Below are 17,333 nucleotides of genomic sequence, written 5' to 3' on the forward strand. Positions count from 1 at the left end.
CGGCAATGGTAAGAACCGTGCATACGACTTCAGTTGCTGGCGAAGCAAATCGTGTTGGTCTGTTAGATTCAACCCGTTGGGTTGTAAGTAAAAAAAAAAAAAGAAATCATAACATACACTACTGTGTGATCTTTCATGTATACAACTAAACAAAATATCTCAGAATTGTTTTTGAAAACAAGACCCGATGTTATTTCATTAGAGGCAGCAACTATGTTACCAGTAGTCAGATTGTCTCAAATTATTTGCACATTGAAATAAATCATGAAGCTAAAGACATTAACTTGTATTTCTTGAAATTCTTCTTCCTCTAGTCAACATGCAGAGTGTGTGCATAACAATGAAAATGCTAGTGCAGACAAAACTTTGTATGAACAGTACAAGCTGTAAATAAATACGGGGCAGGAATTACTTAAACTTTATATCCATGTTATCTGAACTATCATCTGGACTCTTGATAAGTTTCTAAACCTTATAATCCAATCCTCATGACACAATTGTAATGCTGACAGTATAATTCTTGAAACGAAATGCCCTCTGTTTTGATCATCAAAAATCTTTCAATATTATCCTAATTTCTTCCAGCCGAAATGTTTAATGCCAGAGATCAAACGCTGCCATACGCTGATGCAGTGAAGCTATGTTCCTTGTCTAAAGTCTCCCTCCTGACGGTGGAAAACTTTGTGTTACCCATGCTTCTTCCGGTCAACAGAACATACTGGATAGGAGAATATGATTCTGTCCGCATTGTAAACAGACTGAGTAGGCATTAAGTTCCTAACACTTGTTTCAAATTTAAACAGAATATTTGCGGCATTTCTTAGGTTGAATATTTGTGATACCTACCTACCTACCCACCCACCCCCCACACGTACATACATACATACATACATACATACATACATACATACATATATTATTTAACGTGTATTTGGAACCCAGAAATTCATATTATAAAACGATGTTAATATCTGCATGCGGATATGGAAACGTGTATATGAGTAAATGAATAAATAAATCAGATTTTACTGTTTCAATTAGCAAATTCTATATTTAAAGTTTGCAATATTAAGACTATTTCTATGAAATATTTCTTGTGGAATCTTTTACAGGTCCTGGTCAAATGGTGACAGAAATATGTATCGGTATAGTGAAGCTAGACCATGACAAATTTGAGTTCGGCACCACGTCATGTGATGAGAATCATACTGTTATATGCGATGCGAGTAAGGTTTCTAATGATGATTCAACTTTCTTCTATCATTTTCTAAAAGCTCAGTTCCATACTACTACTACTACTACTACTTCTACTACTGCTAATAATAATAATAATAATAATAAGAAGAAGAAGAAGAAGAAGAAGAAAACGAAATGAAAACCACAGGAAATAATAACCTCGACCGGTGGTCAAGTAACTCGGTACGGTTATGTAGGCTACGCTGTACCTTTAATAATATATTGTCAGTACGGACCTACCGGAAAGACTGGGTCGGAGGCGGTACGTACATGTAAATGTTGAAATCTACTTGCACCACTGACCTGGACCCAATATTTGTCAGAAATGGCTGAAGTTAACGTGGTGCAAGACCTTACAGCAAGGCACAGTAACTAAGAAAACATAAACCACTAAGCACGTTCATGAGCTGATAATATATACTCATCATCAAAAGGAAATTGCTACTTTATATCATTTGGTGAAACATTAGTGGAAACTTCAGACTGAATAGATAAACAGCAGTAGTTATATGTGCCACCTGGCACTCAAACGCGAATTAACATTACACCATATGCTTACATATATCTGCCACTTGGTGCTCAGTCAGGAATTAACATTACGCCATAGGTTTACATGGATATGCCACTTGGTGCTCAATTGGGAAACCATATGTTAAAATGGTTCATAGGTTTAACATTGGGATTAATAATATTATTGCTTGACATGGCTGGTCTCAGTTGGGATTATAAAGTTATATTGTTAGAATTAACATCAATAAGCGCCACTATAGGTACGAACTCGAAATCGATGTTAAAATGGTCAATGGGTTTATTATGGGAATGGTATTCAAACCCCAACGCTTATAGCCTCAAAGGATCGAAAATTTGTGACCTCAAACGGGAAATTCTCGTTACGATGTAGGTTTAAGCTATATCGCGAGTCTAAGCATTTATGGTGTCAAACGGTTTCATATCCCCCATTGGAAATGGTACTGTTAACAATTTGCGGCACTTGTAGGACAAAATTGTTTATGGGGACAAATAGGACTAGTAAAGTTAATTTATTTTATATATAATCCAATACTCGGTTTATTATCCAGCACCCACTTTTGGATCACTATTCAAACATACAGCTTACATTCCAACACTCGCGTTTTGATTAGTGTGCATCACACAAAATATAATATTTAGCACCCACTTCTGGATCGCAAACCGTCCACTACCCCCAGGCCCACTATCCGGCACCTGCTTCTTGATTAGTATCAAACACGCAACACTCGCATTTTGATTATTGTCTAAATACACCCCATATACTACCAAGCGTCCGTTTTTGGTTCTCAGTCAAAACACACACTCTACAATCCAGCACCCGCTTTTTTATTACAATCCAGACACATCATATATTTTATGCAGCACTCGCTTTTAGATCTATTGATTATACACAAACTCTACATATATTGATTATACACAAACTCTACAACCCATCACCCGCTGTCTTGATTATAATCCAACACACGAAATACTATCCAACAAAATGGTTAGTATTACTCTTTTCAGGTGATATGTGTGGCCCTTAAAAGTGCTTTGGGGTTTGTTGATTGAAGCCAGTTAACACATGTGGCATCGATTCACTAGTCTTCTACTCAGACTTAGCCACACAGATGGTCTGTAGAATAAGATCCGATTCACGTACCCTTGCCCCTCCCCACAAATTATTTTTTTCCACATTTCTTTGTCTGTGATTCTGGTAATGGTCCACTATGCTTTAACATATATACGGCTGTCCAGGTTGCATCGTTTCTGTCTGCATTCTCCTCATCCAGTGGACTGTCCAACTGCTTCAGCCTATCAGCAGGCATCGTGCTACGTTTTTTTTCTCAAAGCTATACCAAGCTTCTTATCTGTGTGCGGCGATTCATATCTTTCCACCAAACATGTGCTGGCGCTTACCAGATTCTAATGTTTGTGAGTTGTGAATTTTCCTAGTAGGTAGTTCACTCTTTGTGTGTAGTATGTGTACTTGTTAGTGAACGTGAACCAAAGAGGGTGGCTTGATGTAGTCGTTTGATTTGTACTATCTTAATTTGAGGTTTCGCTACGCTGTTCCTTACTTAATGAATCAGCATCCTAATTTGTTTTTTCTTCATTGCTACCGATTTTTAGTTTATATAGGGCTTTTTTAGGTGACACGTGCCTCCTATGGTATTATTTCTAACACCGGAGGAGGTGGACAATTACAATTGAAAGAGCTCTGAGCCCCAATCAGCGATCCCGACGGTGTAGGTGTATAAATAACTCAAGGTGAAAGGTATCAAACTTTAATAACTTATATCGTATGTATTTATCTATTTTGTCTACAAATTTCTGAACCGCAGCTTCTTTCGAACAAATACAGTCACCTATTCATAGTTGCCAACTACTATCATCAAATGAAATTAAAGTCTTAAGTGAGGGTGGTTCCCTTAAATGTTGATTCTGGTATTTATCTGTCCGTCTCTTGTTTCGTTGGGTCGTTGCGTAATAGTTAAACAACAGACAAGCAGTTTCTTTGTGCATAAAATCGGTCTAAAGTCGTACTCTTACATAATACGTATTGACATTATTCCAGATGCTCTATTTACGAATTAACCATGAGCAAATATGTGTATACATGAAACATCAGCAAATTTTCCTCTTAACGTGACAGTGGGTCGAATTGAAAGCCCTATGTTTATATTAAGAATTATGAGGCAAATATGGTTATGTATTGGGTGCTATATTTGTATGCTAAATGTCGAGAATGGGCGAGAGGCTAATTTTTGCACAGCAGGATTACATGTGCTAGACCATGCCATCGTCGTGGGTCGAACATATATGGAGAAGAATGATATCGCAGAATGGAAAGATGGAAAGAGCATGGAAAAGCATTCAGAAATCGAATATGCCACAACAACGAAAAGAAGAAGCACTAAGCGACTGTTAATGGCATTCCTACAATGCAATAACATCAAGACTTCTTTTCTCGTCATTATAATTTGAGAGTATACCCTCAAGTGGTTACTGACCGAAAATATGTTCATGTGTATCATAATTAAGATCATTCGTAATGCCATTACGACCATTTCATTATTTTTTGGATTGATATGCTTCAGTAATGGCTCACAAATTTCCCGTGAAATGACACAATTTCTTTTGAAATGTTATTCAGAACTTTGCACCGTATGTCCCATAGTCATAATAAACAGAGCCAAACTCATCTGCATGAAAGTTGGAAGTACAGTTTAACGACTGCATGAATTATAATTGGCGATATCTTTAAGTAGAATGCCTAATTATATTAGAAAGGCAAGGGTACAAAGTGATAGAAAGTTTAAAGCACGAGTATGATCCACTCTTCAAAACGGATACAGAATTTAAGCGCATTATCGAAAGTTACAATATGGTATGTATCGAGCATTTGAATCGACGCGACAGTTGAGGACAATCCTAAGCGACACGATTGCTGTAGGACGTGGACGAATCTCAATAAAAGGAAATCAAACACATCGATTTGTGTTTTGTTTTTTGTATCCTTGGGTCTGGAAATAAATCCAAATTCCTACAGGTTACCCTGAAATGTTGAAAGAACACATCGACGTGGAACATAAGGGTTGATCAAGTATTTTTATTTTTACCCCTAAACGACTTGTACCATTCTCTTTTACCACATCATTGCAAAGGAAAAATTAAGTTTCCTTTGTTCTGTAAATATGATGAAATATGTGGTCAAGAAAAACATTGATGGCACACGGTTGCAGAACGTGCTTTGACAGGAACGTGGGTGAATGTCGACTTGTTTCATGCTCTGTATCGCAGACACCGCTTGTTAAAGGTATGTAGCACGTTCTTACCACAGAACAACACTGTGAGGACGACAACTCCAATAAAGGGATCTTCATCGGCTATGCCAGTGAATTTCTCAAACTGACACAAGAATCTAGCGGCTATCTGTGTTGTTATTGAATCCAGAAGACAAAAGATTCATTCAAAACTGGCAACGATCATTATCAGGCATCATTTTGGAACACGTGATGAAGAATGAAGACGATCGTTTAATAAGTCATGTTAAATTGTTGGCGGGAAAATTGGCGTAAAACTGAATATTTGGCATATTAAAGTATATATTTTCAATCAGTGGACGATAAAGGAAAATTGTGATACACGTTGAGATTGTCCGTAAATATTTGATCTTTGTAAATTACTTAGAAGCGACGAGTTTGGTAATGTTATCATTGCAGTGTACGTAACAGCCAATGTCCGTTCAAAATTGAATTCGTGTTTAAACGTTTACGCGTATGGACCGACAAACATGCGGAAGACACTATTTGTCAGTTTGCAAGCGGCGACCGCCTCAAAATGTTTTGACCGAAGATACCAATGCCGAGACCGACAAGGACAAGTGTATACCAAGTGCAAAGTCAAATGATTCACACTTATCTTTCCATCAAGTTGTGAACTTTGATGCCTTGAAAGAAGATTCACAGTTCAGTCAAGATCAATATTTTCGCGTGGAAACATTAGTGCCACAAAAGATTATAAATTTACAAAATCACCTAATCCGTCAGTCGACCTTTCAGAAAAGGTATGTCAAATTGTGTACCGGAAACAAGTGCGGCTTCAAAGCCAGAACACTTTACCATATACACGCTGCATTGCTATTACTAACACTGAACGAGAACGATGATGAATAATTCGACAAAATAATCGAATGAGGGCCCTACTGTGAACTTCAAGTTCAATTCTGAGACCAGCACTCTTTTACCGATCCTGACGAATTTGACAAAGCAACAGAGTGACGGGACCACTACTAACTTCAAGTTCGATAATGAATTCGAGTGCGATGCTTTACTTTGCACCAAGAACGAAACCGTAACCCGCGATATCAGCGATGCAGAACGAGCTTGCCGTTCCTCTATCACCAGCGATGCCGTTCGCGTACCTTACATCTCTCTTGCGAAAGTGATGCAACACGTCCTTTAGCCTCAATTGACAAAAGTGATTTTGCGCTTGTACCTATCTACGGATCTCATCCATGCATTCGCAAACCCCTCTCGATGCCACTATCTTACCGAACTGTACAAATCAAAGACGATTACATGTTTACAGTGGCTTTGACACCATACACAGGACGTTCACAACGGCCTAAATAAGTTGATTTAATAATTAGTACCAAATTGTTGGCCAAAGCTGGATTTGTCAACTCAAAATGAAGAGAACAAATAGCGCGTTTCGTTTGAGATGTGAACATTCACGAATGGTAGGAAAAAGCAACAGCTTTCCTGTAATATATCAGATGGCCTCCGTGCTGTAACTAACGTCATTTGGTGGGGCATGATGTTATCCCCATAAATACTATAGAAGGGAAGATTGGTAGCTGTTTTACCGAGGTAATATAAGTCATTTACAAAGAGCTTGTACTCATTAAACAGAAACTCAAAGTACAACTACATCCTTTGTAACATAACGTTACCTCTATGCTATAATAAGTATGGTTACTTTGAAAGTGTTCATATGGTCAAGACTTTCATCAATTAACGACGAGTCAGAACAATTACGATGCTACGACGATTACCTAAGAGGTGGCAATATTTAAAAAGCTCTTATTCAAGCGGATGTAGTTTTATTCTCTAACAAAAATCGTTTACAAGTGCCATCTCAAGACGAGACTTACAGCGTGTAGTGTTCGGGTTGGTGACTAATCATTTCTCTTCCATTTTTTACAAGTATATACCATTTGTAGAAAGACATTCCTTTGGATGACTAGTTTAGACTACGAATCTACCATTGGTGCTGGGTGAATGCATTTTCAGATAGGCAAAATGTAAATGAAACGCAAAATCAGAGTCATTTATCGGATTTTAAACTTTTGCTAGTTTCACAGTATTAAAAGAGTGACTCTTTGGAAAGACTATCACGTCCACAAAATCCAACGTGGATAGGAAGCTTATCATACTGCGACATTTGTCCTCAGTGTTGCAACAATTTATGTGGAAGAAATTCAATGACTATATTCAGCATTTAGAGGATTACCAAACCATTTTAGAAGAACTGTCTCCACCTACGATTTATTTGACTTTTGGCCGACTTGTAGTGTGTTTGTGTTAGTGAATACTTTTCTCGGATTTCATTTCCCCGCAAATTCATTCTGGATTATTTATGAACAGTACATGAAGGAAAGACATGACCACCAGAACTTTATCTGTGCGATAAAGACAAATTGTATTAAAAGTGTTGAGAAAAGGGATGAAGACGAGTTATGTACCTCCGTGAAGAAGACATCTGACGAATTTTGTTCATGTTTCGTAGTTATCAAGAAGTGTCTTTGGAAAGTTGGTTAAAGCAACCGATTTTCGACTGGTAAGATGTACGTGACTGTAAACGATGTGACTTTGAAGCTACGATACAATAAGTGGTTGACTATGCAAATTAAAACCGTTGTAACAAAATGTAACGATGCGTCCAGTATTAAAACATGCTCATCGATTGCACTAGAACGTTTTAGACGAATTAGCTAAACCTGCTCTGAGAAGTTTCAAGACCATAATGAAATATAAACCGAAAATCACCAAAAGAAACTCAGCCACTATCGTAGAAGGAGAAGAAGGCACACGAAATTTTTTACAAACTTCGTCTACTTCAATATTAGTATGACTGCAGCTTTCTCTTAGACTCCCAAACGAGAAATGAATAGAAACAAGTGACAAAAAGATAATGACGACATCCTCTGTGGAAAGTAAAATGAAAGAATGGAAAATAGAAGTGATTAAAGACATCAATTTGTCAGTCACCACTCCAGATCTGGCACCTACTCTTACATATTTTCGGACACATCATGCCTAGTCCAAAACAGACAGTACACACGAATATAAAAATAGTTTCGAACAGTGGGTCTCTTATTAAAAAGCAACAAAAATGGTTCACCAAATCACGAAGACAATTTTATCCAGCATTTACTACATGCCACTGGTTAAGGGTTTCACACATTTTATCGTGATACTAAAATCAAATTTTAAAATGTACGTTTGCGAAATAATCAACAGTAGGCACAAGAACAAGAAACATACATGTTATACAAACCCATGCAACAGAAATCACCCAGATGTCAAAAACTGTTGACGGCATCGATCATCAATGGCAAGCTGATTTAACTGATGAATCTAACTTTGCAGCATACAATAATGGTTAAAACTATTTGTTTGTGTAATGAACTTATTTTGAAAATCAGCGTGGGTACTACCTTAAACTTCATAAGCATGTTGAGAGCTTTAAAACTGGTTTTGAAAGAAAGTGATCGCTACCTACCTTTTCCAATTATAAAACAAACAAAGACACACTATTTATGAACCAAGATTAGCAGCATTTGAACCTGTCTCTATGGATTTCGTACGTACAATCCTGATGAAGAGTGTACCAAAGTCATGTGAACTTGATCCAATTCCAACATCACTGCTGCTTGAGTGCTTAGATCCAGTATTGCCTTCACTAACTGATGTTATTAATACCTCTCTCTCATCCAAGGAATTCCCATCATTTTTCAAAACTGCCATTGTAAAGCCTCTGCGGAAGAAACCAACACTAGACCATAACGATTTAAAGAACTACCGCCCAGTTTCTAATCTCCCATTCATATAAACAATCTTAGAAAAGGTTGTTCTATCCCAGCTTGCATCTCATCTGAATTCAAACAGTCTTTTTAGCAATGTACAACCTGCATATCGTCCTTGCCACAGTACTGAAACTGCTCTTCTAAAAGTAGTTAATGACATTCTCTCTGCGTTGGATGGCGGAAAGATTACAGTCCTCACCCTTCTTGATTTGTCTGCAGCATTTGACACAATAGATCATGATATATTACTTCACTGTCTCCAGCATGTATTTGGCATTCATGATACAGCCTTACGGTGGTTCAAGTCCTACTCGGTCAACAGGACACAAATTGTATCTGCAAATGGAATACACTCCAGCCCAGTTGATCTATGTTGTGGTGTTCCACAGGGGTCTGTTCTTGGACCTGTTTTCTTCATTCTATACACTCAGTCGCTCTCAAGTGTCATAGATCATCATCCAGTGTCTCACCCACTGTACGCTGATTACACCCAAATATACAAATCTAGCCACCCAACTGAAGTTGATGCTACCATCCAAGGTGTAGAGAGGTGCATTTCTGATGTGAAATCATGGATGACATGTAACAAGCTGCAGATGAATGATGACAAAACTGAGACAATTCTGATCACAACACAAAGACTTTCTCTTTCACATCCTTTACCTCAAACAATAAATATCAGCAACACCAACATTAAATTCACACAATCAGTACGAAACCTAGGTGTTACTCTGGACAGTACTCTCACATTGCACCAACATGTCATGAACATATGCAAGGCTGCATATCTTGAGCTAAGACGCATAAGCTCCATTCGCAAATATCTTTCAGTTGATTGCACTAAAACACTTGTGTGTTCATTAGTACTTTCAAGACTGGACTATTGTAACTCAATTCTGTCTGGTTCATCTCAATATCTGCTCCAGAAACTTCAAAAAGTTCAAAACACAGCTGCTCGGATCATACTTAGAGTACCACGATCAGAGCACACCTCCCCGCTGCTCTGTACCCTACACTAGCTATCCATTCGATCCAGAATCAAACACAAAATTTGTTCTCTGTGCTAGATTTCACTGTCGGACTCTAGTCCAACATACCTATCCGACCTCACCCATGTGTATATACCAGCAAGATACTTACGCTCGTCTTCTGACAATCGTATACTCATTATTCCCACTATGAAAACAAAGTCATATGGACAGCGTTCTTTTGCATACCAGGGCCCAGAAACGTGGAATGAATGTCCCACTGAACTTAGACACAAAGACACAGTGATCCCATTCAAGAGTGCTCTCAAAACTCACTTATTTCGACTGCAAGAACAAACTTAAAGACCTAATAATGTTTCCTATCTTAAATATTCTCAGCTTGTTTTTTTTACCTTTTCTAATTTCATGGTGTTTGTTTGTGTAATCATATCGTTATATGTGTTGTCTAATGTTGTAAAGCGCTTAGAGCTTCTAAAGATTAGGCGCTATACAAAGTCCTCATTATTGTTATTATTATTTACAAAGTGAACCAAAATGGTACATTTATGTTTTCACTACTGAAAACTCTCAAAGGAAAGCCAGTGGTGTGGAACGTTTTGCAAGAACCTTAAAAGGACTTACGTGGACATATTTTGCACATCAACTAGCTCTCAAGTACACCGACCTGTTATGATTCTTTGTGAACGTTTACAGTCAATCATACCGTCACAATATTTGATATACACCCGTGAAGGCAACCTTAAAAAAGAAAATGGTAGCGTGTGATCTATTGTTTGGATAGTATCTTACTATCCCAAAGAAAAAAAGAAGTGCTTTTAAATGAGTGAAGATTGGGTTTCCCCCGGACAACCCAGATCAGCTTTTGACAAAGGTTATTTTAGTAACTGGACAACAAGTGCTTGCCACATGTACGTGGACATTATCCTCCTGTCTATACATTGGAAGAGATGAACGGAGAAGGTTTGAGAGAAACATTTTACTTGCCTGAGTTACAACGAGTGAGATATAAAGAAGCGATCTCGATCAAAGAACACATAAAGTGGGTAAACGTCGACTTAAAGAAGTTTAAGTATAGTAGAAATGATATTCAGCTAGTTCAGCTTATTGGACTGATACTTCACTAGTCACCGACATTAAAGAAATAGTAGTACCCATCACATCACTGTACTGTCCAAGACGTGTAAAGAACCCTGTGGGTGTTGAGTGGAGAAGGTTTTCTTAAAACTCAAATCACATCAGATCTTTGTGGTTTATTGTATCATCGGAGCAGTGATTGCCAATTTCATTTTCAACAATGTGACAAACAATTGTGAACAATTTTGGTACTGATTATCTTTTTCCCAGCCCATCCTTAACATATAAAAGCGACAGTAGCATGAACAATACCAACGGTAGCCTTACGGATAACGCGAGTCATCTCGTGAGCATGTCTTAGTTACAACAGCAGCAACCCTCTTTCGGGGGAAATCATTCTCCTTTGACGTATAGTGACTCCTCTGAAACCAGAAACATTGATCTATGAATAACCAATTTTATTTCATCTTACCCAGTGACAGTTCAATATATACTTTATATCTTTTCACAGTCAAATGACCTCAAGCCATACAACTAGATCAAGAAGGTCATTGGGAAGTCACTTTGGTAGATATCATTCATCCTATCTAAGCCACGAAGACAAAGAAAGGTCAAAACACTTTCATCGTCGATATCCTAAATAAATAAGTTTAAGAACAGTTCTACAAAAACGATCCTTTCATTGACGATGCTCCCATCACCAATTCATAAGTGACTTCCAATGCCACGAGAGTTCTTGTTGGGTCTTAATTTGATCATCATCATCTGGTCAAAACGATTGCAGCTACTGTCAACGATCCTTTCGGCAAAGTCCATGAGGAATCATGCAAAAATTGCTCACGGTTTTAAATTAAATATTTCTCACTGTATAATAATGCCCAGGTTCTTTTATCCCACCTTGTTTTCTATTTTGGGTGGATATAATTCTCTGGCTTATATGAAATACGTTTACGACAACGATCAGTTCTACAAGTATGCTGTTGAATTGAACGAACGACTAAATTTATTGTTGTGTCCTGGGATGTAGTCGAGTACAAAGTGGTGGGATAATGCACAGCAGCATTTTACTCCGAGACATTTATTTTAAAATGGATTATACTATCACTACTTGAAAGTGGAAAAACTTATCACGTTCACCGTGAATTTGTACATCGTCATTATCTTATTGTCGACAAGTTGTATTTTGACAGTTTTAACATTAGCATATAAGATCTTAGGCAAAGCATTATATTCTCGAAAGGTAACGTCACGGTGAAAATACATCTTCTAAAACTATTATACAGCGAATTCTACAAACAGGTATATCATGTGTACAGAGGCGTTGTTAGGTAACGGGGAATTATTTAAGAAAATATGTTAAAATCAGCTTTGTGTAGGTAGAATCCAATTTAAAACCGGCGATGACTCGAGGGTTCCATGCTTTAAGAGATGATGCTTTAACGCAAGGAAAATAATTTGTGTATAATTGACACAGGAAGCGTTCATGAGAGCAGTGAAGACTATGAAGTTTTCTCACTCTGCAAAAGATATTTTATGTGACTGAGACATCCCTATTAATCTGATTCCTATTTCTTGTCTAGGCGTTACCTCTTCCCTTATGCCGCAGCAAGGACACGACATACAAAGACTTCGATATCACTTCAGATCACATAACATCGTTTAGAACAATAAGAAGAAAAGAAGAACAAGTGTTGTGAGAGAACTGGATGTCTTTAACTGCTAATTTAAAAAGTAGCAAAAAATCACCGGGATTTGTTGACTGTTTTAAGTCAGATCTTGATCCGTTTGCCGTAACACCCACAATGATGAAAATACAAGAATCCCAATGGATTGAATTTTATCCTGTGTGACTTTGGACTACCAAAGCCCTCATTCATTTTGAAATCAACGGAAAAAACCGAAGATTACATCGATCTGAACAGGTGTCACTTGTACTAAAAATCAAAGTTTTCAATATGGAAAATGAGTCTGAATACTATGCCTTTTCTTCAACTCAGTAACGTAGTGTGTATCAATGGCAAAAATCAAGTTTAACTTCACAACTTTGTCAACTATTAAATACGTTCATGTGTAATATTGTTTGTTTTGTATGCCTGTTGTGAGCCAAGATCGAAGAAGAAGAAAAAAAAAGAGAGTGTACATGATGGTTTGTTAGTGTATTTGTATAAAACACTTTATGCTCTTTTGGTTGGAGTTTACGATGTGTATTTGGACAGTTATCAAAGAGCGGTTGCTAGATAGCATATGTGGTTAGTTTGGATGGTAATTAAAAATATGTTGTGGAATGTAGGCTGTACGTTTGTATAGTAATCAAAAAGCGAGTGCTGTAGTGTGTGTGTGTGCGTGTGTGCGCTATGTTTCCATTCCCCCTCATTGTTTATCATACGGACGATTTAACATATGATGTCCTGTGTGAGTCCCAAGTGGCATTTTCATCTAACCATATCTCGTAATGTTAATTCCTGTCTGAGTCCCAAGTGACTCATATTACTACTAACGGAGGCATTCAAGCTTCTTTTCATGTGTAATTTATGTAAAGTGATAAATTCTAGTCCGGAAGTCAACAGAGCGGTGAAATTTCACAACCGTGGTATGCAGACAGCAGGAACGTATTAACATCATGTTGACCATCACTCTATTCATATATTTAATGACCTTTCTATGCTTCAAGGAAGAAAGAAAAAAACATACAACAACACGCACACATATGATTTCTTTGCTCTGGTTGTCTGGTTGGGTTAACGTTAAGCAGCGCAAAAGCTATAAGTGACGTTTGACTGACTAGGAAATGGGAATACAAGTTATGAGTTTTTATTGCAATAGGTTACTTCAACCCAATACAGTTTGAATTTTTCACCTTTGCAGCCGACGTTGATGCCACCAAAACAGTAGGCATTAGACACGAAATGATGCCGAGTCTTGATAACCTGAAGGCTAGAATGGCTATTTACCAGCAGAAAGATGATGGTAAGAAGATTGGCAGTTCAAAGGGAAGTTTAACTTGGTCCGTATTATATACAGCTTGCATCATTTTAGTGCGCTTTTTGGTTCACCAAGGAATTTAAGAAAGGTCGCTATAATTTGTATAGTTATGTAACGCTGAACAACTACACAGACCAAAATATAAAGTAGGAAACAGTGTATGTAAAGATTGAGAACAAATTTGAGAACAAGGTTTGTCAAATATTATATGCAACATTTTATAGAAAAAGTTTTAAAATAGTATTTAAAAAATGTTTACTGTTATTTGCATATTAAAAGATATGAACTGACATGGTATATATTTCATTGTTGTTCTTACGCGGACGAAAGATGCTGTGTTTGGTAACTAAATAAAAAAGAAAATGAGGAAAATATGAAAAAATATTGTCAGATTACGAGATATATGAACGACTAATACTTTGCCAAGGAATCCGTCACTTAAGAGAAAAATAATACTTGACGACGGGCTTTTTTTAAAACAATAACATGATCAAAACCTATCGAGGCTGGATTTAAGTTCCCTGAGGATAGCAAGGAGTTGATGACAGGAATGTACAATGTTCTTATTGACGAGAGACATATTGATCAAAAGTAAATATTGAAACTGATGTTTGTTATTAGGATCTGATAAATACCATTCAATAGCTTCACATTAGTGACTGTCCACCAAATCAAGGTTTCTTTAAAAATTCCAACACTATTTAAAATGACTCCAGGATTAATAAAATAATGAATTAACAAATTAAGTCCTCTGCCAGAACGTGCTTGATTCAGATCAAAGCAATGTCAATTTAAAATATAGACTTGATTTAGATCAAAGTAATGTCAATTTAAAATGTAAACTTGATTTAGATCAAAGTAATGTCAATTTAAAATATAAACTTGATTTAGATCAAAGTAATGTCAATTTAAAATGTAAACAACATGAAATGAAAGATTCTAAATGGAACACTAGTAGTGAAAGAAAACAGTTTAACAAGTAAATTGTTAAAATGTTGCCTAATGAAACACAATACAATCTATCAATATATTACATTTTTAAGACCAGTCAGCCATGACACATATTCAATGACTGTTAACAAAATTGCTTTGCGTTGTTTCGATGTCAGAATGCATTTACTTAGCAAAGGAACAACATTACATATGAGCGTTATTCCGCAGAGCGAATAACATCATTCTTCTAGAATCTAGTTCGTGATAACCACGTGGTTCTTTAAACCTGATTATCTCTATGCTATTATATCAGCTTTGTGATATATGCTTTGTTATATTTTAATGTTTATTCTATGCACATCTTCATATTGTACCCACTCGCAGGACACGTGTGCCCAATAGTGTATTAGGAACTACTTTGTAAACAAATCATGTACTCTCCTGTAGCAAATGCTTTACGTTTTGGTCGATTAAATTTGTTTCTGAATGAACTAAAGCAGATGTTTCGTGGACTGCCACATACCAGCTGCTTTGCTACATTGTTCCTTAAATTTTTTGATACAATGTTTCGGATTTTGGCGATAGACGCAAGATTTCATAAAATTGCTTGGTACCTACAAATAACATGCCAGTTATAAAGGCATAAACTGTGTCCTTTGGCTGGTAATAAGAATGGTAAAATATATACTTACAGTTTTACATCCTGAATTTCCTCAAAACGTAGTTTCTTACTTCTGCAAATCCGAATTACATGAGCCATGTCATCAGTTCTCAAGCTTGATTACACATTTTGAAATTGTACTGTAATTTCGAATATATAAGTATATTCTAAGTGCAATTACATTCTCCTTACTGCACTCAAAATGAAAAAAATACATTAAATTCAAATATTTTATCATTGCAATTAAAACACTTCATATTTTTCCCACATATTTCAAATAGTCAATGACAGAACAAACACACTTGCAGATGTAAACACGCCTATCCCGCGCTGCTTCAATCCGATGTATTTCATGTACAATTTGCACAGATGAATCCAGTCCATAATCACGAAATTTCGTAGAATCGACAAAAATACCAAAATCTATTCATTCCAGATCAAATGGAAAGCTTGTTGCAATGCGCAGTCATACACAATATGACTTCAAAGTTCAATTTTAAGTAGACGAAAACGCCATTTTCTTTCGAAACTTACGTCTAGCGTGCGACAGGTTTAAGTTTATCTGGATGGAGTTATGTGCGCATTAATAAAGTTGTTGTTGAGTAATGATGAATCTGCGCTTGCGTATTTAGTTTGGAATACGGCATACATTCATTTACGTTGTTTCTTGTAGTGTATTTTGTTTATATAATTAAGTTTTAGGTAGAATAAGAAAATGAGCATATAAAAAAAGGTTACTGCATTTGTATGGGAAAATATGAACTCGTTTTGTCGGATGGATATATTGCACTCCCAAGGTCGTGCAGTATTCCATCCCAAAAAACTCGTTCATATTTTCCCATACAAATGCAGTAACCTATATTTATCAAATTATGACAAAACATACTGTGGATTTCATTTCTAACAAATCGAAAGCAATGTTGTGGCTTTCTGCAATTTCCCAACACAGGTACGACTACATTGAATGGTTTACCACTTAATCAATAAATTTGTTCCTTCATTTAATATTAAATGTATATTGGCATCAACCAAATCTTTCATTTATTGTTTTGTTATTTATTTGCAGGTATACTTTATTTTAAAAATGATCAAGAAATTTTTCTTGCTTATTATAATGTAATTAATTTTAGAATGTTTTAAGCATCAGCTTCTGTCACATTTATGTCTAATAATAAAACGTATTATGTGTAGAAATAAATGATGATTAAATATTTATTAAACATATTTCAATTGATAACAATAGTGCAGATATTTCAGAGATTTGGCTAATATTTTAACAATTAAGTTTGTTATGTATATCCAACGTTAATTTATAATTAATGATCTAATCTTTGTTTTGAAAGCGTTTTGCTTGTATCAGCAAATTCTGTTTCCTTCAGTTGATGTAAATACCTTTAGATGAATAATGTTGGAAAAAAATATATAGCATTGCTATTTGTTGTTATTTGTTCCGCACCGTTTATCATTTTGAATAAACAGATCGCACATACTTTTTTCTTTTATATTATTGAGCACAGTTCATATTACATATCTGACATAATTGCAACGGTTTAAAGCAAATTTATGCAAAAAAACTATCAATTTAATTTCAATTCATTTTTATGAAAAGTAACCTGTTTAGCAGCTATGATATAAAAATAAATTGTATTTGTTTCTTAATTTGGCCCAGTGTTACTTTGAAGATGAATTCCCAGTTGTCGACTGTATGGTTAAATATTCTCCATACAAGGGTAGCTGTGGGTCCAGCAACAACCGCACTGACTACATTACAATGGTATATGTGCGACATAACACAAAATATGACTTGGATGAACCAATGCGTAAGGAAATTTCATTTTTAAGACTTAGAAGAAAA

At 36.2% G+C, this 17,333-nt stretch overlaps 1 protein-coding gene across 1 annotated transcript in view; it reads left to right on the forward strand.

Annotated features, from left to right (window-relative positions):
- The window catches only part of LOC149791771 (uncharacterized), an 82,526-nt gene extending 65,559 nt beyond the window's left edge, over positions 1-16,967 (forward strand). Inside the window, exons 9-11 of the mRNA XM_089970274.1 lie at positions 586-762; positions 1,113-1,226; positions 13,768-16,967. Of these exons, the coding sequence (XP_089826400.1) occupies positions 586-762; positions 1,113-1,226; positions 13,768-13,967 (491 nt within the window). The 3' untranslated portion in view covers positions 13,968-16,967. The remainder of the gene's footprint in view (positions 1-585; positions 763-1,112; positions 1,227-13,767) is intronic.
- The last annotated feature ends 366 nt before the right edge of the window (positions 16,968-17,333 follow it).

Source organism: Sinohyriopsis cumingii, chromosome 9 (assembly GCF_028554795.1).
Source record: "Sinohyriopsis cumingii isolate HCF-2022 chromosome 9, ASM2855479v2, whole genome shotgun sequence".
Classification (NCBI taxonomy): domain Eukaryota; kingdom Metazoa; phylum Mollusca; class Bivalvia; order Unionida; family Unionidae; genus Sinohyriopsis; species Sinohyriopsis cumingii.